The sequence below is a fragment of the Saccostrea cucullata genome, unplaced genomic scaffold (assembly GCF_032062105.1).
Source record: "Saccostrea cucullata isolate Sc308-1 unplaced genomic scaffold, CSIRO_AGI_Scuc_v1 ctg2567, whole genome shotgun sequence".
Classification (NCBI taxonomy): Eukaryota; Metazoa; Mollusca; class Bivalvia; order Ostreida; family Ostreidae; genus Saccostrea; species Saccostrea cuccullata.
Genome location: NW_026940525.1, coordinates 69,330 through 95,884, shown reverse-complemented (window position 1 = coordinate 95,884; position 26,555 = coordinate 69,330). Strand labels below are relative to the sequence as shown.

General features: G+C 34.0%; 1 protein-coding gene across 1 annotated transcript in view; it reads left to right on the top strand.

Annotated features, from left to right (window-relative positions):
* Positions 1-26,223, top strand: part of LOC134255550 (oxysterol-binding protein-related protein 2-like) — a 36,009-nt gene extending 9,786 nt beyond the window's left edge. The window contains exons 2-4 of the mRNA XM_062738077.1: positions 2,994-3,117; positions 16,832-16,922; positions 25,967-26,223. Coding sequence (XP_062594061.1) covers positions 3,018-3,117; positions 16,832-16,922; positions 25,967-26,069 — 294 coding nt within the window. The 5' untranslated portion in view covers positions 2,994-3,017 and the 3' untranslated portion in view covers positions 26,070-26,223. The remainder of the gene's footprint in view (positions 1-2,993; positions 3,118-16,831; positions 16,923-25,966) is intronic.
* Positions 26,224-26,555: the final 332 nt, after the last annotated feature.

Here is a 26,555-nt window from a genome sequence, read left to right as displayed (position 1 = left end):
ATTTTGGCATTATTAGCGTGGGTGCTGAGATCGCTAAAATAATATATATAATTAATTGCATTTATTAGGTCACCTGAATAAACTCAGGTGACCTATTGCTATACGTCCGTCGTCATTCTTTGTGCGTTAACATTTAAACATTTTTAGCTTCTTCCCTGAAACCACTGATCCAATTTCAACCAATTTTGGCATATAGCATATGTGGGTGAAGGGGAACAAAAATTGTGAATTTCATGGTCCCTGCCCCCCAAGGGGCCTGATAGGTGGGGCCAAAACCACTAAAATTAGTGCAGTCTTTAAAAATCTTCTTCTTTACTCCTGGACTTCAAGCAGTCAAACTGTTGGTATGATTGTAATCAGCATTGAGTCCTCTACCAAAATTATTGAATTCATGGCCCCAGGGTCAGGGGTTTTGGTGTTAGGGCAGAGCTCTATTGATTATTGAGTGAAAATGCATTAATTCTTTGAAAATCTTCTTCTCTGCTCCTGGGTATTAAATAAACTAACTAAGTACATATTTGTGAAGAGCTAGAGTGCCTCTACCAAAATTGTGAATTTTATGGCGCCAGGGTCAGGGGTTCTGGTGTTAGGGCGGGGCTCTATTGATTATATAGTGAAAATGCATTATTTCTTTGAAAATCTTCTTATCTGTTCCGGAGTATGAAATAAACTAATTAAGTAAATAGTTATGATGAGCAAGAGTGCTTCTACCAAAATTGTGAATTTTATTGCCCCAGGGTCAGGGGTTCTGGTGTTAAGGCAGTGCTCTATTGATTATATGGTGAAAATGCATTAAATCTTTGAAAATCTTTTCTACTCCTAGGTATAAAATAAACTAATTAAGTATATAGTTATAATGAGAAAGAGTGCCTCTACCGAAATTGTGAAATTCATGGCCCCAGGGTCGGGGGTTCTATTACTAGGGCGGGGCTAAATAGATTATATAGTGAAAATGCATTAATTCTTTGAAAGTCTTCTCTGCTCCTGGGTATTAAATAAACCAACTAAGTAAAAAGTTATGATGAGCAAGAGTGCATCTTCCAAAATTGTGAATTTTATGGCCCCAGGGTCAGGGGTTAGGGCGGGGCTCTATTGATTACATGTATATAGTGAAAATGCATTACTTCTTTGAAAATCTTCTTCTCTGCTTCTGTGTATTAAATAAACCAACTAAGTAAAAAGCTATGATGAAAAAGAGTGTCTTTTCCAAAATTTTGAATTTTATGGCCCCAGGGTTCGGGAGGGGCTCTATTGATTATATAGTGAAAATGCATTATTTCTTTGAAAATCTTCTTCTCTGCTCTTATGTATTAAATAAACTAACTAAGTGACTTAGTTATGATGAGCAAGAATGCTTGTACCAAAGTTGTGAATTTTATGGCCCCATGGTCAGGGGTTATGGTGTTAGGGCACTGCTCTATAATGATTATATAGTGAAAATACATTACATCTATGAAAATCATTTTCTCTACGATTATTAAATTTTTTCTTCAATAATTCCGATGAACGATTCTGATCTATCATAACAGTGTCCAAAACTCGGAAAAAATTCAGGTGGACCAGCAGGGCTGACTGTTCATAAAGTCTGTCAGTCCTGCTGAAAATACCAAGCCCGCATATATTGGTTAACAGTGCAATTTCTGTCCTGATTTACATTAAGAGATACTTTATCTACTTCAAAAACACAAAATATCGTTCATTTGTCTGTCTGTTTGTCTGTCCGTCCGTCACAAAAACTTTAACCTTGCCCATAACTTTGGATTGATGGGGCCACATATTTCAGAATTTTGTAAATTTGATCATAAAATGGTTGATTAATACCAAAGAGTAGATTTCAAAGCATTAATTTATTTTCAGACTATGTAACACCCCCCCCCCCATCCGACCCAGTGTGGCATAAAAAAATAACCATTTTGTTAGATGCACCTTTCTTCATCATAAATATATATACTATATAAATATAGCCCTTTGATGAGGTTGATCCATAGATATATCGACTTCACAGAAAAGCATATTGACCGAGCACGAAGTGCGAGGTCGATATGCTTTTCTGTGAAGTCGATATATATCTATGGATTGACAGAATTAAAGGGCTACATTTGTTATATTATTTTGTACAGAGGTTGATAAGAAAACAATTTGAAAAATTGGGAACAAACCACAAGTTTTCTCTCTTAAACACTTAGAGACTAGAAATCAAAATAAATTAAGTTGTTTTATATAACTGTGTTAAACTTTCCTTGACTTGAGAGTTTTACATAATTTAGAGGATTTACTAATTGAAAGTACTACAAATGTACATCTTTTTGCTTGTTTTGTATCAATTTTGACAAAGATGTTCAATATGTTCTAATATTAAGTAGATTGTAATTCAGGCCATTGTTACAGAACATTACAAATTTGAATACAAGTTTAGTTTAAAATATATTTTATTCATTAAGAATTGGATTGAACAGCAGGCATAAATGCTTATGATCGTTCTCTCCAACAAGTTGAAGTATATATTTTTTTTTTCAAAAACATCAAGTCATATACTGTATTAGCTATAATTGTGAAATCTTTCTTATTAATTTTTTGTTTTACAGAAAATTACCGCTATTTTAAGAAACATCAAGTCGATATGCATTTCAGATTCTATAAATAGTAACTCAAGTCTATATGCTGTTATATACTAAATCATGTGATCAAGTTTAAGCCAATTAAAGAGCTTGGAATATATGATTAAAATAATATTATGATTTAATAATCTTAATAAAAAGAACAACATGGCCAAAGTTTCTGAGATGAGCATTGTGGTCCATTGGTTTTCTTGTATTTTGATGAAAAAAAAAAAATCCTGTAATATCCTAAAAAAATCACTCTATAATTGTTTGGAAATGGGATATATCCTGCCTCAATCCTTATAAAGTACTTAATATCTGTATATACATACTGTACATTTTAAAATTGCAATGTGTTGTTTAATTGCTATTATCACAATGATTTTATTACAGTATTTCAGTTTTACTCTATTTACTATGGCTTTGAATGAGATAACAGAAGAGAACGCCAATAAGATTCCCCCCACTGACTGTCGACTGAGACCAGACATACGTCTGCTGGAGCAAGGACAAATAGGTATTACAAGAACATATGATGAAAAGTTGAGAGTAAATATAAATTACACTATAATAGTGATAATTCACTAACATTGTTAGAATACACTAAATATTTAGGCATTAGTTATTTAAAAATCATCAAATACTGTAAAATCACATATTTTTCATGGTATCAAATTTTTGTGGTTTGAGTTAAAACTATTTATTCGTGGGAATTTGAATTTGTGGATGAAGAATTGTGTAGTATTCAATATTTTACATTTCGTGGTGGTCGTGAGTTCTTGGGTCTCTTCATACCTCGAAAACAACGAAAATTAAACTCCAACGAAAATTTGTGATTTCACAGTACAGTCCCTGAAAGATTCTACTTTCCCACTTGAACGGTGAGGGAACGATGAGTGAACGCTTAATGAATGCTGAGAGAACTGTGAATGAATGCTGATTAAATGGTGAATATTTACATTTGCATTATATCTTTCTTAGATGAACCTATTGAAGAGAAATGTTCAATTCTGTGTGAACTTTATTTGGGGGTCAGAGGTCAAAGTGCAACCGAATCGCTCGGCGAGGTGATATTTTGTTTACATATATTTCTGTCTGTTTTTGGAACTGCTAATTAGTTAAAAGCGATGAAAAAAGTAAAATACAAGGGTTGTCCCGAAAAGTCGAAGACAAAGTTTATAACTTTTTAAACATGCAACCAATACAAACCAAATTTTGCATAGGCATATCATATTCAATGTTCTTTAAAATTGTGAATTCTTAAATATATATGTTTCGATATTATTAAAATCAGGACGATTTATATGAAGGCTGATAAGGTCTGTCGGCGCACGAACAAAATTCGGAATAATTTAAGCATATAACTATAACATTTGCTTTTATTTCTCTAGTACTACGTAAAGCATTGAACTCGATCATTGATCAGTGAAATCCAAATTAAAATCTTAATAATATGTCAAAATTTCATATAAATAGCATTATAAACAGACTATTGGTGTCATGACTTTCAAAGTGTTGCTTGAATTGAGTTTGATGAAAATAACGTCGTCAACACGATAACCGGCACAAGGAGATGTAATAAATTGCTTAGGATATGGTTTATATACATCAAAGACAAGAAAAAAGAGTGCAGATGTGACAATACACACTAGATTTTTATAGAGAAGTTTTGAATGACATGATATTCAATGAGAGTTATATCGAAAATAGTTGCAGCGTTTAAGAAGTAGAGTACTGTTTGTTAAACACAGACAGTGGGGTACAATCTGGGCCTCAAACGGCATCAAACAACGTGTATTCTCTGCTGCCTACAACGTAAGGCGATCTTTCGACTCAAGTTTGACTGAAATTTGAATCTGCTTTAAAAAAAGAAACAACAAACCAAAAAGTATGGACAGTAGTGAATTTAAGTGTCCCTAAGTCAAAAGTGGTTTTTCACTTAAAAAAGAAAATTGAATGTTAACAGAGGCATGCGACGCAGAAAAAGATATCATGACGTTATAAGGGACGTAAATTACGTTTACTTTCGTGTGCCGATGTACACTTACAGGCTTTCTTTATTTTTTCATAATTTTCTTATTAAATGTGATATCTTCACGAAACTTGAAATGCATGATCATAAAATGTTACTTTTGGCTATGATAAGGAAAGAAATTTAATTAAGCAAAGACAAACAAAACTGTTTTCCCTGTCTACGACTTTTTGGGACAACCCTCGTAGAGGACACATACAGATATTTTCATTCAACAGATGTTCAGTAGATCTTCCTTTAGTGTGAAGAACGTTTTAAATACTATAATTACAGCCAAAAATCGAACTTACCTTTTTAACCCAAAATTCCTTTGAAGTTATGTTAACTAAAACGGGGGATATCCCTGCTTTTGATTTCAAACATTAAAATAGAAAGATTATTCTCAGTGGGGATCATTGTTCTTAGATTATAAACACAGAATTCCTGAACTGGACTGCTGATCATCATTGTAAATATTCAATGTTGGAGCGACACGAACTTTCAAACCAAACAACTTCTACGCCCCCTAGGTCATTGTGCGTCAAAACATAGCAATACGGCTGCCCGTTCATGTAATAAATGCAGTTTTATTTGGAATTTATTCATCTCAAATGTAAATATAAGTAATAAACAACAATGTTAAAAAGTTCACTGGGAAATGAACTTTTAGCTGGTACGTGATCTAATCTACTGAGAAGCCCTTTGGGCTTTACAGGATTTGATCACATGACCAACTAAAAGCTCATTTCCCAGTGAACTTTTTAACATTGTTGTTTATTTCTTAAATGAACACTGAGTGAACGGTGAATGAACACTGAACTAACACAGAGTGAATGCTGAGTGAACGATGTGTGAATGCTGAACACAACATCGTGAATGTTGAATGAAAGCAGAATGTGAGTGGAGTGCAAATGCGAGTGCAAAGTGAATGGTGAATGCAAGATGAACAGTTTAGTTAGAATGCCACTCATCTTTTCTTTGCATTATATCTATTTGATTGTATTCTATTATCAGGTGCAAAAAATCTCTTACAATATTTTCTGCACATATGTATGATGTTTAATTCAACTTTTTAATCACACAATTTTTATATTGCTGTAAAACATTGTAATTATTACCAAACCCTGTAGTTTTAAAGGTAAAATTTTTCTACTTATAAAAAAGATTTTAAAAAAAAGATTGTTATATAAGGAGGCTATATCATTACACCACTTTTTACTTCACATGAGTCTTTTGCTCAAGTGAGCTTTTCTGATCAAAAGTTGTCTGTTTTCTGTCGTCGTCATCGTTAATTGTTGTTGTTGTCATAAACTTTTCACATTTTCATCTTCTTCTCAAGAACCATTGGGCCTTTTTCAACCAAACTTGCCACAAAGTATCCTTGGGTGAAGGGGATTCAATTTTCTTCAAATGAAGAGCAACGCTTTCTTCCAAGGGGAGATAATTATGAATTAGTGAAAAATTAATGGCATTTTTTAAAGATCTTCTCAAAGACCACTGGGCCAGGAAAGATGAAACTCTGGTGGAAGCATCCTCAGGTAGTGTAGATTCAAGTTTGTTCAAATTGTGACCGCCTGGGATAGGATGGGGCCACAATGGCCCATCAAAGTTTTACAAAGGAATATTTATTAAAAATCTTCTCAAGAACATCAAATCCATGATTGGTGATATTTATATGGAAGCATCCTTTGGTTGTGTAGCTTCAGATTTGTTCAAATCGTAACCCCCAAGGTTGGGGTGGGGCCAAGAAGGTGGATCAACAAAGCTCTACATAAGAAAATGGAGGAAAAAAAATCTTCTCACCTATGTTTAATCGTAATGACATGTAAGCATTCTCATGTAGTGAAGGTTTAAATTTGTTCAAATTTTGACTCCTTGGGGCAGGGAGCCCCCCCCCCCCCCCCCCCCCCCCCCCCAACATCCTGTAAACCTTTCAATACTGATTTGTACTTTTTTATAGCCAATAGGCTCAATGAGCGATGTGGTCCATGGGCCTCTTGTTTAAATTTGCTTCTGTAAACAAAAATATTTACATTCACTGTCTTTTTCTACTAAGCCAACTGTGAAATTGACATGAATACCATTTTTGTGTGTACTCATGCATAAAAATATACAGGGAGAAACGTACATTGACGTGACATCACAAGAAGGCTACAACAATGGTAGTAAAAGTATAACGATATAGGGCAGCGAGAAATTCAAATACTATAGACATACTTTTTTCCACAGGGTCATATAATTCCGCAGAATCTCAATTTCTTTCGAATCCGCATGTAGAAAATTACGCGAATTTCTTTGACTGTCACTATATGCCTTACATTTAAATTAAGTGCGCTTGGACAAATTTCCGCTGAAAATTTGTGACCGCGTACATACAATAAATTAAAAACACGCGGAAAAAAAGTACTTCTTATTTTTGGTGCTTCCAAACATGTAAATTGTAAATATAAGGAATGTTTTTAAGTTTAGTGTGAATTATTGGTGTTTAAATCACACAGAGTTGCACGTAGGCATATTTTTCATCAAGCGCTAGCACGCTTCATGAAATATGCCTACGTGACAAGTCTGATTCACACACAAATAACTTGCAAAAAACTTAAAAACATTCTTTAAATAAAAACCACACCAAAGACATCAATACACCAATTATAACAGTCAAATGGTTTACAATTCTTTGTAATGATCAGACTAGATTGAAGAATAGGAACAAGCATGTTGTCGGGATTGCAAATCATATTATTTGAACATTTTAAGCTCACCTCAATGAAGTTGGGGGAGCTTGTATGTGATACCCTCAGACCTCCTCAGTGTCGGTGTTGGTTAATGTTTTTGGAGCAGGTTAAAATTAACATTTTGGTGCAGTTTTTGTGTAGGTCTTATTTCCAAGTAACGATGCATACAACCAGGCTAGATTTGGATGCTGAATCTGACATACATTTTCAAGATGAGTGAACAGGTTATTGATATTGGTGCAGGTTTCATTTCTAAATAACTACGAGCCCTTTGATGACCAAACTTGCATGGATGATACACCTAAGGATGCACACAAAGGGACTTGCTTCAGTCTTTGGATCTGACCCACATTTTCCAGATGAGTAAACAGGTTAAAGTTTTTGGTGCAGATTTTATTTCCAAGTAACTATAAACCCTATGTCAAACAAATTTGCATTGGTGATACATCTAAGAATGCATACTACCAGGCTTGCTTCTCTCTCACAAAAGTGCTCCATGTGGCCCATATGCCTCTTATAATTATTTATATCCCCTGCAAACATAATATGGGTATATATACGAATATCCATGTATGTGTGTCCATCTGATCTGTCCATGCAATCTTGTCCAGGCTATGACTTTTTAACAGAGATTTATTGGAAGTAGAAAGATTGTTTGACCTGAGTACAAGACATTTTATTAACTCACCTGAGCCGAAGGCTCAAGTGAGCTTTTCTGATCAAATTTTGTCCGTCGTCCGTCTGTCCGTCTATCTTTAAACTTTTCACATTATCAACTTCTTCTCAAGAACTACTGGGCCAATTTTAACTAAACTTGGTACAAAGCATCATTGGGTGAAGGGGAGTTTAAATTGTTAAAATAAAGGGCCAAATCCCCTCCCAAGGGGAGATGATCAAGAAAACTTAAAAATAGGGTGGGGTCTTGTAAAAATCTTCTTCTCAAAAACCACAGGGCCAGAAAAGCTGAAACTTATGTGGAAACATTCTGGGATAGTGTAGATTCTAAATTGTTCAATTATGACCCCCATGGGGGTTGGGCTGGGCCACAATAGAGAAACAAAGTTTTACATAGAAATATATAGAAATTTTTTTTTTAAATCTTCTTTTCATGAACCCCTGGGCCAGAAAAGTTGCAACTTATGTGGAAGCATCCTAGGGTAGTGTAGATTCTAAATTTTTCAAATCATGACCCCTGGGTGTGTGGCGGGGCCACAATAGGGAATCAAAGTTTTACATAGAAATATACAGAAAAATTCTTTAAAAATCTTCTTCTCGAGAACTGCTGGGTAAGAAAAGCTGAAACTTATGTGAAAGCATCCTGGAGTAGTGTAGATTCTAAATTGTACAAATCATGACCCCGGGGGGTTGGGCAGGGCCACAATAGGGAATCAAACATTTACATAGATATATATATTTTTTAAAAATCTTCTCAAGAACTGCTGGGTAAGAAAAGCATACATGCCAACTTTCCTGATTTAGGCGGGATCCTCCCGATTTTAGCCTTTCACCCCGCCTTCCCGATCGGGAGATAAAAATTGCCCTAATTTCCCAATTTGTAAAAATTCACCCAAAATTTCCAATTTTATGAGTTTCCCTATACTGCTGAATTTTGTCAATTGGGATAACAATATCAGACTTGTTTATTCAATGCACACAGATAAGTTTCATTGTTTATTTAGGTGTTAATTAGCCACAGGAAATCACGTCACGCTTCAACGCATGCAGTCGTCCAGGTGCAGGTAGCTTATAGCTTGGGGCAATGAATTAGGGGATTATCTTTTCAGTTTTAAGGGGTACGCAAGGTGAAACACATAGATTAAGGATATTGTTAGTCATTTTATTGAAAACATAAATTAAAGACAACTAAATAATAACCAAACCATAAAATCCGAATCCAAAGAGATCGTTATATGAAAACGAAAGTAGAAAACTACAAAGCATAGCTGCTGACTTTATCTATACCTATAATGAAAAAATGTTGTAAAGTTTGCCAGTTAAAATAATGAGAAAAAAATCCAGATGAAACAATAAAGTCTATGTCAATTAGAATTTCTTTTCCTTCCCTTCTCCCAAAAGTAATTTAATATTGTATGCGTATGTGACTAGGAAATACCCACATAGCACCATCAAGCCTGCCAAAGTACAAGACAGTAAAAAAATAATTTTGTTTGGGATAGGTGGTATCTTTGTGTTAGAAAAATGATTATTTAATTCTTCAAAACCTATGGTTTATTTCGTTGAATTGTTTTGTGTGCGACGTAAAATTAAGTGTTTTAATGATTAAGCTTGCATTGTAAATGTACATACCATGAGGAACAAACTTTCTCATCTCCCACACAAAAAATAAATGCATTGCAATTTCTCAAAATTTCTTTAAATTTAGTAGCTGATCAGATTTTCTAATTAATTAGAATATAAAAATCTCAAAAATGTTCTCAGAAACAGTACTTTACAGTATCAAAAGTTGTACAATTTTCAATTTTTAGCTCTTCTGAGCCAAAGGCTGAAAGAGCTAATGCTATGGCCATTTGTGCGGTGTGTGTAAACTTTTTAGCTCACCTGAGCCGAAGGCTCAAGTGAGCTTTTCTGATCAAAATTTGTCCGTTGTCTGTCGTTGTCGTTGTTGGCGTTGTTGTCGTCGTTGTCGTCGTAAACTTTTCACATTTTCATCTTCTTCTCAAGAACCACTGGGCCAATTTCAACCAAACTTGGCACAAAGTATCCTTGGGTGAAGGGGATTCAAGTTTGTTCAAATGAAGGGCCACGCCCTTTTCCAAGGGGAGATAATCATGAATTTATTAAAAATTAATGGCATTTTTAAAAAATCTTCTTCTCCAGAACCGCTGGGCCAGGAAAGATGAAACTCATGTGGAAGCATCCTCAGGTAGTGTAGATTCAAGTTTGTTCAAATCATGACCCCCGGGGCAAGGGTGGGGCCAAAATGGCAGACCCAAGTTTTACATAGGAATATATATAGGAAAAATCTTTAAAAATCTTCTTCTCAAGAACCACTGGGCCAGGAAAAATGAAACTCATGTGGAATCATCCTCAGGTAGTGTAGATTCAAGTTTGTTCAAATCATGACCCCCGGGGCAAGGGTGGCGCCAAAATGGCCGACCCTAGTTTTACATAGGAATATATAGGGAAAATCTTTAAAAAATCTTCTTCTCCAAAACCACTGAGCCAGGAAAGATGAAACCCATGTGGAATCAACCTCGGATAGTGTAGATTCAAGTTTGTTCAAATCATGACCCCCGGGGCAAGGGTGGGGCCAAAATGGCCGACCCAAGTTTTACATTGGAATATATAGGAAAAATCTTTAAAAATCTTCTACTCAAGAACCACTGGGCTAGGAAAGATGAAACTCATGTTGAATCATCCCCAGGTAGTGTAGATTCAAGTTTGTTCAAATGATAACCCTCCGGGGTTTGGGTGGGGCCAAAATGGCCGACCAAAGTTTTACATAGGGATATACATGTATAGAGAAACCTTTTAAAATCTTCTTTTCAAGTACTTCAAAGCTATGATTAGTGATATTTATATGGAATCATCCTCAGGTAGTGTTGATTCTAGTTTGTTAAAATGATGAACGCCTGGAGGGGGGGGGGGGATTAAATTCAAGCCCGATGTGCTCAGGTGAGCACTGTGGCCCCTGGGCCTCTTGTTAGAATATGGGCCATAACTCAAGAACCCCTCGGCCAATCAGTACCAAATTTGTCACAGGGTATCCTTGGCCCAAGGGCTACTATTTATACTAAAATAAGGGTTGGGATTCTTAAACAAGGGGAGATAATCAGGAAAACAAAACCAAAAGTACTGGTTGCTAAAAAATCTTCTTCTTAATAACCACCAGGCAGATTTTCACCAAACTTACAAACAAAGATCAGGATATGTCGAAGATTAAAATTTGCATGGGGAATTACCCTGGGGCAAAGGGCGTGGTCTCAAGGTCACTTCAAAGTTGACCTAAATTTACAATTAATAAAAACGTGTATATTTTGCTTACTATAAGGACTAGGATCATCAAATCGTGTAAGTTGATGCATCTTACGACTTCACATCATGTTAACTCAAAAGTAGGTCACCGTGACCTACTTTTTAAATTTTGCGGGGATTTGTTTTCAAATTGATTTAAAGCCTATTTTGGACACTTTAAGGCCTATGATCATCAAACTTCGTCAGTTGATGCATCTTGGGTCCTCGAACAATGTCAACTTAAAAGTAGGTCACCATGACCTACTTTTTGAACTTTATGACTTATCCTTTTAAAAACATTAAACATTAAACATTATTGCAGACACTGGGAGGTTTAGAAGCATCAAATCTTGTACTTTGATGTATCTTGGGACCTTAAAACATATTTATGAAAAAGTAGGTAACTGTGACCTACTTTTTGAATTTTGCTGACATTTGTTTTCAAATTGTTTAAAACGCATATTTTGATTACCTTCAGACCTACGATCATCAAACTTGGTCAGTAGATGCATCTTGGGTCTTTGAAAAATATCGACCAAAATGTAGGTCACAATGACCTACTTTCGACATTTTATGGCTATATTTAAGTATCTTAGGCATTTATTGGCTTAGAATCATCAAACTTTGTGAGTGGATGCATATTTGGTTTTCGGAGAGTGACAACCAAAAAGTAGGTCACGGTGACCTACTTTTGACATTTTATGGCTTTACTTATGTATCTCCGGTACTTATTGGCTTAGATTCATCAATCTTTGTGAGTTGATGCATCTTGGGTTTTTGGAGAGTGACGACCAAAAAGTAGGTCATGGTGACCTACTTTTGACATTTTGTGGCTATAATTAAGTATCTCTGGTACTTATTGACCTAAAATCATCAAAGTTTGTGAGTTGATGCATCTTGGGTTTTCAAAGCGTGATGACCAAAAAGTAGGTCATGGTGACCTACTTTTGACATTTTATGACTATATCTAAGTATCTCAGGCACATATTGGCTAAGAATTATCAAACTTTGTCAGTTGAGGCATCTTGAGTTTTCGGAGAATGTTGACCAAAGAGTAGGTCATGGTGACCTACTTTTGGTCATGGTGACCTACTTTTGAATATCTCAGGTACATATAAGCTTAGAATCATCAAACTTTGTCAGTTTAGGCACCTTGGGTTTTATGAGAACATCGACCAAAAAGTAGGTCACTGTGACCTACTTTCGACATTTTATGGCTATATTTAACCCTTGTCCTGCCAGGGATTCTATAGATAACAGCATCTCTGAGTGCCGAGCTGATAAGGAGCTCCAGCCGCTGACTGTGCCAGGCTGATTTATAAATTTCTCTCAAATTGCATATGCTGTAGATTATCTTAATTATCACCATTTTATAATTGACTTTTCTGATAACAATCTGCACAACTTTATTTCAGAAAAAAGAAAAGAAAAGAAGAAAATTGTGAAGAATTTTTTTTAATATTTCAACTCAGTAAAAAACTACAAAAGCTTTAAACTAAAATTTTACATTTAAAATATTTAAAATGAGAAATTATTGGTATTTTAATGTCATTATTTATTTCATAATAGCTTTTTGCAACTACTATATTGTAAGAGTCCTTCATGTTACTACTGGCTATACTTTCAGATTTTTAAACATAAAATTATGATTGCTACAAGTCCTTTTTTGACAACTGTTTAATGGACATGGAAATCCGATTTTGTGGCTCCGTTTCTTTCTTGTGAAATATTGAATATATCTGCCGTAAAGTATTTTTTTAACCAAAACGTCTTCAAAACAGGTATTAGAAATAATAAACTTTGATTGTCAATCAGTGTGCGATCATTTGACACAGTTGTATCGATTTTTTTCACCTTTGAAACTGGTGACGTGCATCAATGTTTTTAAATCCATGTGTCCTCTGAAAAGTTATTGCTCCCACGTAATATTCATGTCCATGGAATCAAATCATCAGAATTCTTCATCGGAAGCTCAATTTAGATATATTTTACCAAATAAAACATTTATTTCTGCCTGCTATTACTGTAAAAGCGTATTTCCATCGAGCATCTTCTCTGCGACCTCTATCTTGTTTTCAAACTTTCCCCAAAGCACGCGATCAACAAGTTTCATTCTCTAAGAATACATAAAGGAATTTCCCATCAGGAGCCAATCATATCATTAGACTACTGGAAAATCTATCTATTTTTAGTAAACAACATTGAAATGAATGGATTACCTTTATTTCGTTGGTTAAAATACCAAAGAAAAAGTCATGTGTGCAAAGTCGATATACTGATGACCGGCACAGAACGGAAAACATGGCGGCTCTCACTTTATCGACGACTGGCACTGTGATGGTGTTATCTGGGTTGTCGATAAAGCGACGACCTGCAGGACTAGGGTTAATTATATCTGGTACTTATTGGCTCGGAATCATTAAACTTTGTCAGTTGAGGCATCTTACGGTTTCATTGAATGTCCAACAAGAAGTAGGTCATGGTGACCAACTTTTGAATATCTCAGGTACTAATGGCTTAGAATCATAAAATTTTGTCAGTTTAGGCATCTTGGGTTATTGGATAACGTCGACCAAAAAGTAGGTCACCGTGACCTACTTTTGACATTTGATGGCTATATTTAATTATCTCTGCTACTAATTGGCTTAGAATCGTCAAACTTTGTCAGATGATGCATCTTGGCTTTTCAGAGAATGTTGACCAAAAGTAGGTCATGATGACCTACTTTTGAATATCTCAGGTACTTATTTAATTAGAATTATCAGTCTTTGTCAATTAATGTACCGTATTTGGGGGAATACAATACGCACTTTTTTCCTAAAATAAATTTCTGTGAGAAAGGGATGCGTATTTTACATCACAATGGGACTTTGATAAGTTTTTCTTTCAGGTGAAACACGGCTATCATACGTACATACTGTAGTATTACCAATAGACATATACAACTTCTTTTGTTTATTGTCATTTTTAAACTTCGGAAAGTTATTGTTGGAAGGTATGCTTGTTAAAAATAACACTTTCATAATATTTTGATACTAAAATGACATGAAAAAGCAAGTTAAAATAATTAGAGCTCCATGTTTATCGTCTCCGTGTAGGTCGCCATTACCGATGCTATTTTAAGACGTTCACACATTCCTTTGCCACGTGCTTCCGTAATCGTAGTAAACACATCTGCCAGACAAAGTAATAAGTCATTTTTTTAATGAAATACAATAAAACAGATTTTTTTTAGGTTTTAAATAAGACAGCTAAAATTCACTGCAACACAAACACCCCTCTATACGTCCCAATGAAAGGAAGCCAATGTCATGACACACGTGCGCTGGTCACTTGATAATTACCTCTCAACACCCCTCCGGGCAATTAATTGTCTACCGACTCCAAAGCAATGTTTCTACAGTTATAGCGATGATTATTTTCACTGTCCTTAATTGCTTTGGTTATTTTCTTTGTTAAAAAGCGGGGGACGGTTTGTAACCTTTCGTATGTGTGAGCGTGTGTTGATTACCACACATTAAACACTTGTTTAATGTAATTTTACCTTATCTTATACTTATCGAACCCTTGTTTAAATAATTGAGATTTAACAGATTAAATATGAAGTAAGCTAAAACTTAAGTGTTATCATTTATTCGTGCTCTGTAGAAAATAAAATATCCGCGACGATTCAGAAGAGGAAAATCGTAGTCAACTTAATTTTTAAAATACTTTGATGTTTCAATTTCTTTTTTCAACATGATTACCTCGAACCAAAATTAAATATGACAACTGTTTAAACTTGCAACAATATCTCATGCTTTGTTGATATAAAATTATTTCACCAAAGAATTATATGGCCACTTATTATTTCAAAATCACCGTATGCTTTAAAAATAAATTCTGTTAACACCTTTACACAACATTATCTTGTGCTTAGTTGAAATTCATGAATAAATAATTTTCTCCAGATTGCCGCGATATGGAAATTGCAGATTAAGAAAAAAATATAAATGTATTTGAAAATAAATGTGTGTTCTGTAAATTTTTGACACTTAATCTTCGCGCCGATTTTCGTTACAAACTACCGCGATTTTCAAAGTTCAGAACATCGTTTGGTAAAATTTTCTGTTGCGTATAATACATCCGAACTGTGTTTTTTCCCCCAGTTCCAGACACAAAAAGGGGGGTGCGTATTTTACATCAATGCGTATTATACTCGGCCAAATACGGTATCTTGAGTCATCAGAAAATTTCAATCAAAAGGTAGGTTACTGTGACCTACTTATGGTATTTTATAATTATATTATGATATCTTCAGTCTTAACTGGCTAAATATTATCAAACTTTGTAAGTTGATGCATTTTGGGTCTTATGATACTAATAGAGTTGGAGGCTTCTAATAGAAGTGATAGATTGTACAATTTATCAGAAGAGCGATTCAAGGCCCTTGGGCCTCTTGTTCACTAAATTATGTGTCCTAGCTGGTAAAAAAAAAGTTTAAATTTGTAACTAAATACCCCATCTTTAGTGAGAGGGGCACCTATTTGAGCAAAAATATTTCAATTTTGAAAAGAAAAACCTTATTTTTGTGTTATTTTTATCCTTTAGTAGTATTAATAAGTGATATTAATTATATTATAAATTTTTAAAAAAAAGGATCATGTCATAATCATTTAATTTCATGACAAAATGTTGCGAATTTAAAGCTTTGAAAAATGTCGTTGTGCGCAAAATCCCCCATGGGAATTTTCAAAAGTTGGCATGTATGGAAAAGCTGAAACTTATGTGGAAGCATCCTGGGGCATAGATAGAATGTTCTGTCGTTAAAATGATATTGTCCTATGGACCCGGTTTAACAATAGAATTCGTTCCGTGTATTCGTAATGTAGCAAAAGAAACATGGGCGATAACTCGTACTCACTATAACTCAGTGAATTTACTAAGAACAATCTAGAGAGTTCCGAATGTAAACATGGCAGGTAAATTTGAAGCGAGAGAAAAACGTTGAGAAAATTAATTGGATTTTCGTCTTTAGATGGATTATTTTCTGGGATAAAAGGCATAAGCAATCTCAAAAAGGTTTGTTTTGATTAATTTGGTAGTTATTTCCAGTGCAAATCCTTTTATATTCTTCAAAATCGTTTCGGAGAGGATTTGCTCCGATTTGCTACATTGCTAGTATATGGGACGTATTCTAACTGTGGTGAGGGCTTGTACCGAGACACAGTTAGATCATTCTAACTACCTGGGGCAGTGTAGATTCTCAATTGTTCAAATCATGATTGGGGCCATAATTTGGAATCACAGTGGGTTATTACAAGGGGAAAATCTGATAAAGAACAGCATGGTCAAAATTACTCGGGTGAGCGATGTGGCCCATGGGCCTTTTGTTAATCTAAGGCCAATTTAGCAAGTTCAAGGTCACTAGTATGGCTCATTTACAAGATCATATTACAAGTACATTCAAGTGATTGTTGAGACCCTTGGATCTCTCACTTTGTTAAAATGCTTTTAAATTCTTTATTATACAGATTTAGCATCAGCTGAGAAGAACAGGATTGAGGAAAAACAGAGGGCAGCCAGAAAAGAAAGAAAAAAGAAAAAGGAGGAATGGTCCCCATTGTATGTGATTGATTTTTAGTCCATCTGAAACCATAGAAACTATGCTATACATATACCGTAATTTACAGGGTATAGGTCGATACTTTTTTTTCTCAGAACCGTTGGGGTCACCCTATTTAAAGGATCGACCTTTCTACGGCTTAAATTTACGAAAAATGACCCCAAATCTGTAAAATGTAGGTCAATTTTAAAATAAATCTATACAATTTTCATAACTTTTGAAATAATTTTATTGAGAAAAATAAATCACAATTAAGAATTGAATATACATTTTATTGATTTCTTTAATCCATTAAATATCCATCAATATGCCAAAACAAAAATTTTTTTATTCATCTCGAAAAAAGTGTTTCATCAAAGTTCATTTTACAACATGCTATCTTTCGCCATCATGTGAAGTAGGTATCTGTCGCCATCTTGTGAAGTAGGAAGTTGCACTTGAACTGCAACCGTATCAAAATTTTAAATACTGAGTTTCACAATTGAAAAATTTATCATCTTTTGTTTTTTAAACATTTACTATAAATGTATTATATTTAGTGCGTACAATATTTGGGGGAAATTGGATTTTGAACAAGTTGGCATTGATTTGATTTAGCACATATCTTAATGTCTTCTTGATAGATAAATGTGCCAGACAATTAACGTTGTACTTGAATTTGCGGATATTTCTTTCCACCAAAAACGCTAAAAAGAATACACAGCCAAATGTAATACGTTTAAATTATATGAAACGATGAATTGAAATAGTTCACCTCTGTATTTTTTCATTGTCTTCTGATATTTTTTAATGTGAAATGTGTGAAATAAATTGTTGCCAATAATTCCCAAATTTCTTTATCAAATATACCGCTAGTCATACATATATTTCATATGTTTTAGCTCACCTGAGCCGAAGGCTCAAGTAAGCTTTTCTGATCAAAAGAGCTAAAGCCACGAACCGTTATATTTGGCCCTATGTTTTTCACAAAAATAGAGTTTCTATTTATGGCAGGTATTATAACGTAAATTATTAGAGGACAACATACTTCTTTTCCTTGCGTAACTCATTTTGTCAAATAATGCTCAGTTAGGCACGTGCGATGGATTGAAGACGACGGTTTCATAAAAACGTTCAAAAATGCCGATTTTTCGGCATAATTTCCCAAAATTAAATGTGGCCACAGTCAAGAACAATTTTAATACTTGCCATATATATAGATATTGCTCATACAAATCTACACGCTATAATTGTTGTTCGTACGTATGGCCAATATGAAATATTACTTTACTTTTTAATTTTGATGCCTCAAAGATTCGCAAGTTTTGTTAATCATTCAGTAATATTTGGTTTATATAAGTACAATTAAATTTACACACAATATGTTAAAAAAAATAGTCAGTAGTTCGTTTGAAATGGATATTTGTGGAGAGGCTTGATCTGCAATTTATATTATTTGAATTCAAAACTCAAACAAAAAAATCATAAATTAGTTGATTTTACATTTCTCTTCAAACATGATGTTAAGAGTAATACATATACATCAGTTGTGACGTCATAAAGACTGTAATTAATTAAGTTTGTGCTCTTTCAAATGATTGAATTTTTTTTTTCAAGATGAATCACTTAAACTTTACTTGCATGATGATACCATTAAATTATTAACAGAGCTCTATTTCTATCATCTCCAGGTTCACCCCTCTTCAATTGCTTGTTTCTTTCTAAAGCTGTATAAAATACTATTTTTGTTTAAATTTTCTTTAAATACATGTAGTAGGATACTATTGTTATTTTAAAGACTAATCTTAATACTGCTTTACGTGATTACTAGATTACTACATGTAGCTTGTAAATGTTTAAGTGAAACAGACTTGGATCTAAAAAAAAAAAAAAATCAAAAAGGGGGTGAAGAGGGGGGTTGAAGTGGGAAAGAGTTGTTCTAACGTACGCTTACATTTAGATAAACAGATACAGGGATGTAGTATCACTTTTATCGGGGGTTGGGTCCATGTTGTTTTCACAACTGAATTTCTACATTTATTACTTCATGAACCTTTCACTGAAATTAAAAAAAAATAATGGAACTCTCTCTCGATCCCTCTCTCTTTAGCAAATTCAAAGGTGTCCAACCCTTCTGAATCCACCACTGTGAAAAAAATGGAATATCATAACCACGTCTGCCCTTTGTAATACAAGCAAAGTAAAATCCACCTGTGACGTCATTCTTTTGTTTGAGCGCTCCATTACTTTTAAGGAATGGAGAGTTGCAAATTACATTGAAACGAAATTTGTTATGGTCTTATTCTCCTTTCTGTGCCTCTACCAAGGAAAGAACTTAGAAAATTTTAGAGTAGAGTTTTGGAAAATTTTAAAGGTTAGTTTCACATTAAGAAAATTAGATCACTTATGATGAGAATCGAACCCGATACCCTCACCATAGCAGTCCGATGCTCATTTCACTGAGCTAACGAGGCAGTTGAAAGACTTTTATTTAGATTAAATTCAGTACACTTTTTTTAGTTTTTCTTTCTATATTATACATAAAAATACTACTACTAATATGTAAAAAGTATTTACAATGTATCATATAAATATTTTTTATTATGTATTAACAAACAATAAAAACAAGCATTCAGAAAGGCGGATTTTACGCGGGTTAATATACTCGTAGCGCTCCATTCCTTAAGAGTAATGGGCCTCTGCTCCATTACTTTTAAGGAATGGAGCGCTACTCGTACATTAACCCTTGCATAATACTGGACTAGCTTGTGCAAAAATATCAATAATAAAAAAACACAATGTACGAAATTGAAGGATTTGGATATTAATTGTTTGCAATTCCACTAAACAAAGTCTAGAACTTGGATGAGGGTAAGCCAGTTTCTTAGTACCAGAGGGAGAGTTGGTACTGTTACATATCATATATAGCCGCAATTTACGTACGTACATCAGCCGTTGATCTATTTTACGAAATCTTCTGAGATAATTTCATGCAGGTATACAAAAGTAAATTTTCATCCTGCTTCAAAAGCAAAAATGTTTTATTGATGCTGAGCGTAACTCGCACTGAAGATATCGATGTATGTACATACGTATACTGTATACTGATATTTTCATCATTTTTGAAACAAAAATATTTCCTTTGGCAAAAATATATAATACAGAAATATGTCAGCATATTTATCTGTAGGTTTTACAAATATTTCATAAGTAATCTATGCTTCAGGTCTTCAGTAAGTTTTAGAGGTAAGTGCGAGGGCATATCATGAAAAGTTATACCGACATACCCAATCCAAAAACACCTCATTTTTTTACAGTTAAAAAAACTGACCAAGAGCAATAAATCTATTTTAGATAGATTTAGATTTGGGGGGAGGGGGGGGGTGTTCATTCATAAATACTTGCATATAATTATTATGATCAATATGGAGGGGCAGATATCCCCGGCTGATCAGCTTCTTTAATTTATAATTTGTTGCATGGTCGTCAGCTTTCCACAGTGGGGATGATCTTTAATCTTCTTTATTGTTAAAATATATACAGTCCCTGAAACGTTCTACTTTCCAACTTGAACGGTGAACGAACGCTGAACAAACGCAGAGCAAACGGTGAGTGAACAATATGCGAACGCTGAATGCAACTTGGTGAATGGTGAGTGAACAGAGAACGCGAACAGAGCGCGAATGCGAGCGCAAAGTGAACGGTGAATGAACGGTGAACGCAAGATGAACGATTTATTCCGAATGCCTCCGATCTTTTCCTTGCATTAAGATTATTCTGTTATTCTATAATTCTAATTTCAAGTGCTTTAATATAAATAAACAATAAATAAATAGATAAATAATAAAAACATTTTTTCTGTACATATATTTACCTATGTTTTAGATTGATATTTTTATAACACGATTTTAATTGCCGTAAAAAATGTGTATTTGTTACCGAACGCATGTAGATTAAATATGAAATTAATCTATTTATGTAGTAAATATGCTTATTTTTTTCACTAATAAAATAATGTGGACTTCTGAAGATAAAACTGCTACTTATAGAATGAATTAATTACATTGTACGTGGTTGAAACAACCATACATGTATTTCCGTGCCAAGGCGATTCGATTCTGAGTAAAATAACAGATTTTTTTTTAAATTCACAATTGTCTGTACACGTATTGCATAAAAACTCTCGTTTTTTTTAAATTCTAATGCAAAATATTCTATATTTATGTGTCTTTTTTGATGATTATTTTAGCTAACTTCTACATGTATCTGTAGACATTTCCCGGCAGTAATTATACTCGGACAAGATGATGGAAAGAGGCATTCAAATTATTAGTAATAGATTAAATTTTCAAAACTAAATAAAAAATGTGCTGTCATAGTTTTTATTGAACAGAGAAATGTGTGAGAGAGAGAGAGAGAGAGAGAGATACCCCCTCAATTTTCAGATATCTGTTGCATCATATAAAAATTCTTATTATTTTTTCTAAATATTCCAAGCAGTAAAGGTAATCAATTTTTTTTAGATTAACAAATCCATTTGACAATAATCATTGGCTTTTATTTTCCTACATCAAATTCACACGGTTCACAGGAAGTCCACAAGCTAGTAGTGTGCTTGTCCTGTCAATCAAAATCATTCCACACAGTGGAGGTGTGGAAATCGTTCGTTTCACCGAACATGTCGAAGGCAAAGAGCTACTTAGCATTTCCAAGAAGTTTTAATATTTTTCCCTATCATTTCTAGATCTGATTTTTGCAATCCTTCAGAAAAAATAAATAAATAGTGGGATTATATACTTGGAAGGATTAAGTTTTAAATTGAATTTGAAACATATTCCCTGCCAATTTAAAATACTACTGTCGGCACAAGTTTATTCTAAAATACTATTGTTTAATGACTGTTGGTTTTAAGACTGATTTTCTTGTGCTACAATACACATTAAATATTATTTAAAATGTACTGAAAATACTAAGAATTTTATTTCGGGAGAAAAAACACCCACTCCCCCTCCCGGTGTCTTTTCTCCCGAAATAAAATTCTGAATTATACTGAATGGCAAACATATATTTAAACATATGTTTAGGTACGGTGAAGGAAGGAATTTTCTTTCTCTAATAATAGACTATTTTAAACAGTTGGTCTTTTCTAGAATTTAAAATTACACTATCAATTTAATTAGCTCTAAAGATATTTAATTAATTGAATATTTGCAGTACGTCTGTTCATAATTCTCAGACCTACGTGTAGTTTAAAATATGTGTTACTGTAGAAATAATTTTTTGTGTATTCTTTTCTTGTAAAAGACTTGGATTAATTATTATACATCCTTTAATGATTTGTCGTCTTTAAAATTACAACAAATTGATGCCGTGCATGAAGCATTTGTACATTGCTCTTTTTTAAAGTTAATATTTTAGCATCATTCTACATACATGTAGGTACTTGATGTATTATTTTCCAGGTAAAATTTCATGAAATAAGTTACAGCTGGGTTTTAATAATAGAAATATAAATATCATAGATAATTTTTGCAATGAAATAATTAATCTTCAAACACGATATCTAAGTTATTTAATTAAAAAACGTGTAAATCCTTACCATCAAAAAGATAAGTCCTTTCACTTCGAAGTTCCGAATGACAATGAAGACTGAATGATGAGTGAACGGTGAATGCAAAATAACACGGAACGGTGAAAGCAAGCGCACGGTGAACAGTGAATGCAATACTGTGAACGAAGAGCGAACGGTGAACGAACGCTGAACGAACGGTGAGTGAAAGGAAAAATGGGAAAGTAGAACGTTTCAGGGACTGTAGATCTTAAACTTCATAACATACAACTGCCCTTTATTTACACTTGAACCAACATTCAGTTTCAGATCAAAAGGGGGTATCAAACTATTAAAATGACAGAAATTATTTAGTACATGGGGTGCCCCAGAAGTCAGAATTATCTCGTATATCTAATTCCGTTGCCTTTATAGATCATAATTGATATGCTAGCTTGGTATTTAAGATGTGTAAATATGCTACATGCAAGTTATGTTTACTCAATAAGAGTGATACTGTACATAGATTATTTTCACACATTGTAATGTTTTCACATTTTTTCTCTCCTCTGAGATGATTGCGATTTGATATGAATTTGTGGAATTGGTGTATTATATGAACATTTAATTATATTAACTCCTTTGTCTGTATATCCGGTATTCATCCATGCAGGGATCTAGATGGAGGTACTGATCACGGTAGCCTAGTGGTAGAGCCTTCTCGTTCGCGGCGACGCTTCAAACCCAAGATGTAGAAATAGGTAGTGACTGTTCCTTCGCCAGGCACTCGGCATTAGAAGTGAAAGTCATGGGTCTTTCGGATATGACTTTAAAAACGGAGATCCTGTGTCACAGTAGGCACTTGCACGATAAAGAACCCTTACTGCTCAATGGCCCTGAATGCGAAAGCGAGGGGACATTAAATCTCATTCGTCTGTCCGTCCATCTGTGATACGGTGAAAGTCCAGTCTGTCCGTATCACAAAAACTTTAACCTTGCCCATAACTTTTGATTTAGTGGAGCTATGATTTTCATAATTCATATGTGTATTCCTTGTGATAAGACCTTTCTTTGGGTACCACAAAATTTGACCTTTTGACCTTGACCTTGGAGTTTGACCAACTTTTACTCAAAATTTCAAACTTTTACTTTGGCCATAACTTTTGAATGGTAGATACTAGTACTTTCGTGTTTCACATATTTATTTTTTGTGACAAATCTTTCATTGGATACCAACAACTTTGACCTTTTGACCTTGACCTTGGAAATTTACGTACTTATGAGAAAACTATAACCTTGACCATAATTTTTAACGGCAAGGGCTATGGCTTTAATACTTAATACATATGTTATTGTTGTAAGAAGACCTTTCATTGGATACCAAGAACTTTGACCTTTTGACCTTGACCTTGGAGTTTTTATTATTTTTTGAAAATTATAACCTTAGTCACAACTTTTGAACGGTAGATACAAGGACTTTTATATTTCACATATGTATTCTTTGTGACAAGTCATTTCATTGGATATCAACAACATTGACCTTTTGACCTTGACCTTGGAGAAACGTACTTCTGAAAAAACTTTAACCTCGACCATAACTTTTAAATGGTAAGGGTAAGGGCTTTTGTACTTCATGTATGTAATCCTTGTGAGAAGACCTTTCATTGCATACCCAGAACTTTGACCCTTTGACCTTGACCTTGGACTTTTAACTACTTTTCAAAAACTTTGAACGGTATAAACTAGCACTTTCATATTTTTATACGCCCGTCTTAAGATGGGACGTATTATGTTATAGGCTTCATGTCCGTCCGTCCGTCTAGCTGTCTGTCCGTCCGTCTGTCCGTCTGTCCATTCGTGTCCGGCTCATAACTTCAATACTATTAGGCCTAGGATTATCAAACTTTGTCGACTGATACTTCCTTCTTGGGTAGACGGTGTGTCGCGCACAAAAAGTAGGTTGCTCTGACCTTTAATAAAGATGCTATGGCCAAATATGGAAAAATTGTACGGCTATAACTAGAAAACTATTAGACCTACAGCTATCAAACTTGGCAAAAGTATACATCTTAGGTAGAAGGTGTATTCTACCTTTGGTCACTGTGACCTTTAATTTTAGTGAAATTTTTTAAAATTTTAAATTTCATAACCCTAAAATATAAAAAAAGTTGTATCCTTATTAAAAAATTAAATCAATAAAAACTTATTTTTTTCAATATACTTTACAGGAATCTTAAACAAATTTCAATGTTAATGAGAGGAATTCAGTTTGTCCCATGGGCATAATTATCAAGCACTGGTCAAGAAGAATTTTGATAGCAGAAAGTTGCATGTGAAATTAGAGAGAAATTAATGAGTTTAGTGTGAGGAGGTAACTAGTAGAGCATTGGTATTATCAATATCCCTTGGGTATTGGGCAAAGGGACAGCCAGCCTAGCTGTTAATTTTTTTCCATAGCATTTTCAGGACTGGTAAGTTTTAAAATGAATTTGATGAAAAGTAATTAAAACTTATTTGATAATGCATAGTAAACCAATAATCTGATATTATATAATATTAATTAATTAAAAACTAATTTTATGGGGTGGGGTCGTGAAAGCATGCCTACTTGTCCATATGAATTAAATATAAAACCTGTCTGGCATTACAAAAAGAAATCATGGGTATTTTATATGTTTTAAAAGTGTTTTAGGATAAAAAGTGGTCCATTAATATTTAAGGGGCCTGAGGGATCTTGTCAAAGATTAATTATAAGTTTTTGAAAGGCAGGTCAAGTGCTCCTTAAAGCATCAAGGTTGTTGGTCTAATGTCACAAGGATTAGCATATGTGATTTGATGGCCAGCCTTTACCGTTCAAAATTAATTTGGCCAAGGTTAATGTTTTTAAAGAGTAGGTCAATATTGTTTAAGTTCAAAGGGTCAAAATTCTTGATATTAACACAAAAGTTCTTGTCACATGGATTTAATAGTTATCTAATATTTGTTATAATTAACCCTTCAAAAGTTATAGTCAATGTTTGTTTTGTTGAAAGTAGGTTTTTAATCCAAGGAAAAAGGAAATCTTGGTATCTAATGAAGGGACTTCTAACAAGAACTACATATGTGAAATATAATTGTGTAATTTTCCTTACTGTATCAAAAGTTATGGCCAAGGTTAAAAATTTTTCAATAATACATAAATCTCCAAGGTCAAGGTCTTTCAGGTCAAAGTTGAGTGTATCCAAAAAATAAGGTCTTGCCACAAAGAATAAATATGTGAAGTTTGAAAGTCCTAGTTTTTACCATTTAAAAGTTATGGCCAAAGTAAAAGTTTGGAATTTTTGTGTAAAAGTGGGTCAAACTCAAAGATGAAGATCAAAAGGTCAAATTTGGTGAAACCCAAAGAAAGGTCTTGTCACAAGGAATACACGTGAAATATGAAAGTAGTAGCTCCACTAAATCAAAAGTTATGGGCAAGGTTAAAGTTTTTGCAGACAAACAGACTGGCATTAATAGAACTGCCTCTTCACATTGTAGGTGGTTTTCATATGGAGTGAGTCCATGCACTGGAAAGGAGGACTGGTTATATAAAGAAGAATACTGGAAGAGAGACTGGGCCAAATGTCAAGACATTTTTTGAAACAAGCTGAGGAGGTCACCAGTGTGACTTTTATAAAATTTAGCAAGAAGGATCTCTTGTGCAAAAGAAATATATCCAATGGCTGTCACTATAAACTCTGTATGTCACTTAATTACTGATGTCCAGTAGACATTAAATATTATACCAAAACACACTACTGTTAGTTTGGAACCGAATCTTAATGATCCCACTATCTTTCAGCAAAATTGATACATTGTTATGAATTATCTCTTAGTAATTATATATACTGTAAACAGGGTAATTTTCACCACATGTTATTTTTGCCCTTTCACACTTGCAAATCATTTTGTCAGATTTGAGTTTGCCGATTCACTGTACTTTTTAAGAAAGTATACTGTGTTCTTTGAATTTGCCAAGATTTAAATTCAACAAATTGAGAGAAAAACAAAGGGGGTGAAAATTTCCCTGTGTATATATATCGTATAATCCCTTTGAACTGCCTCTGGCACTTAGAAAATTGAAAAA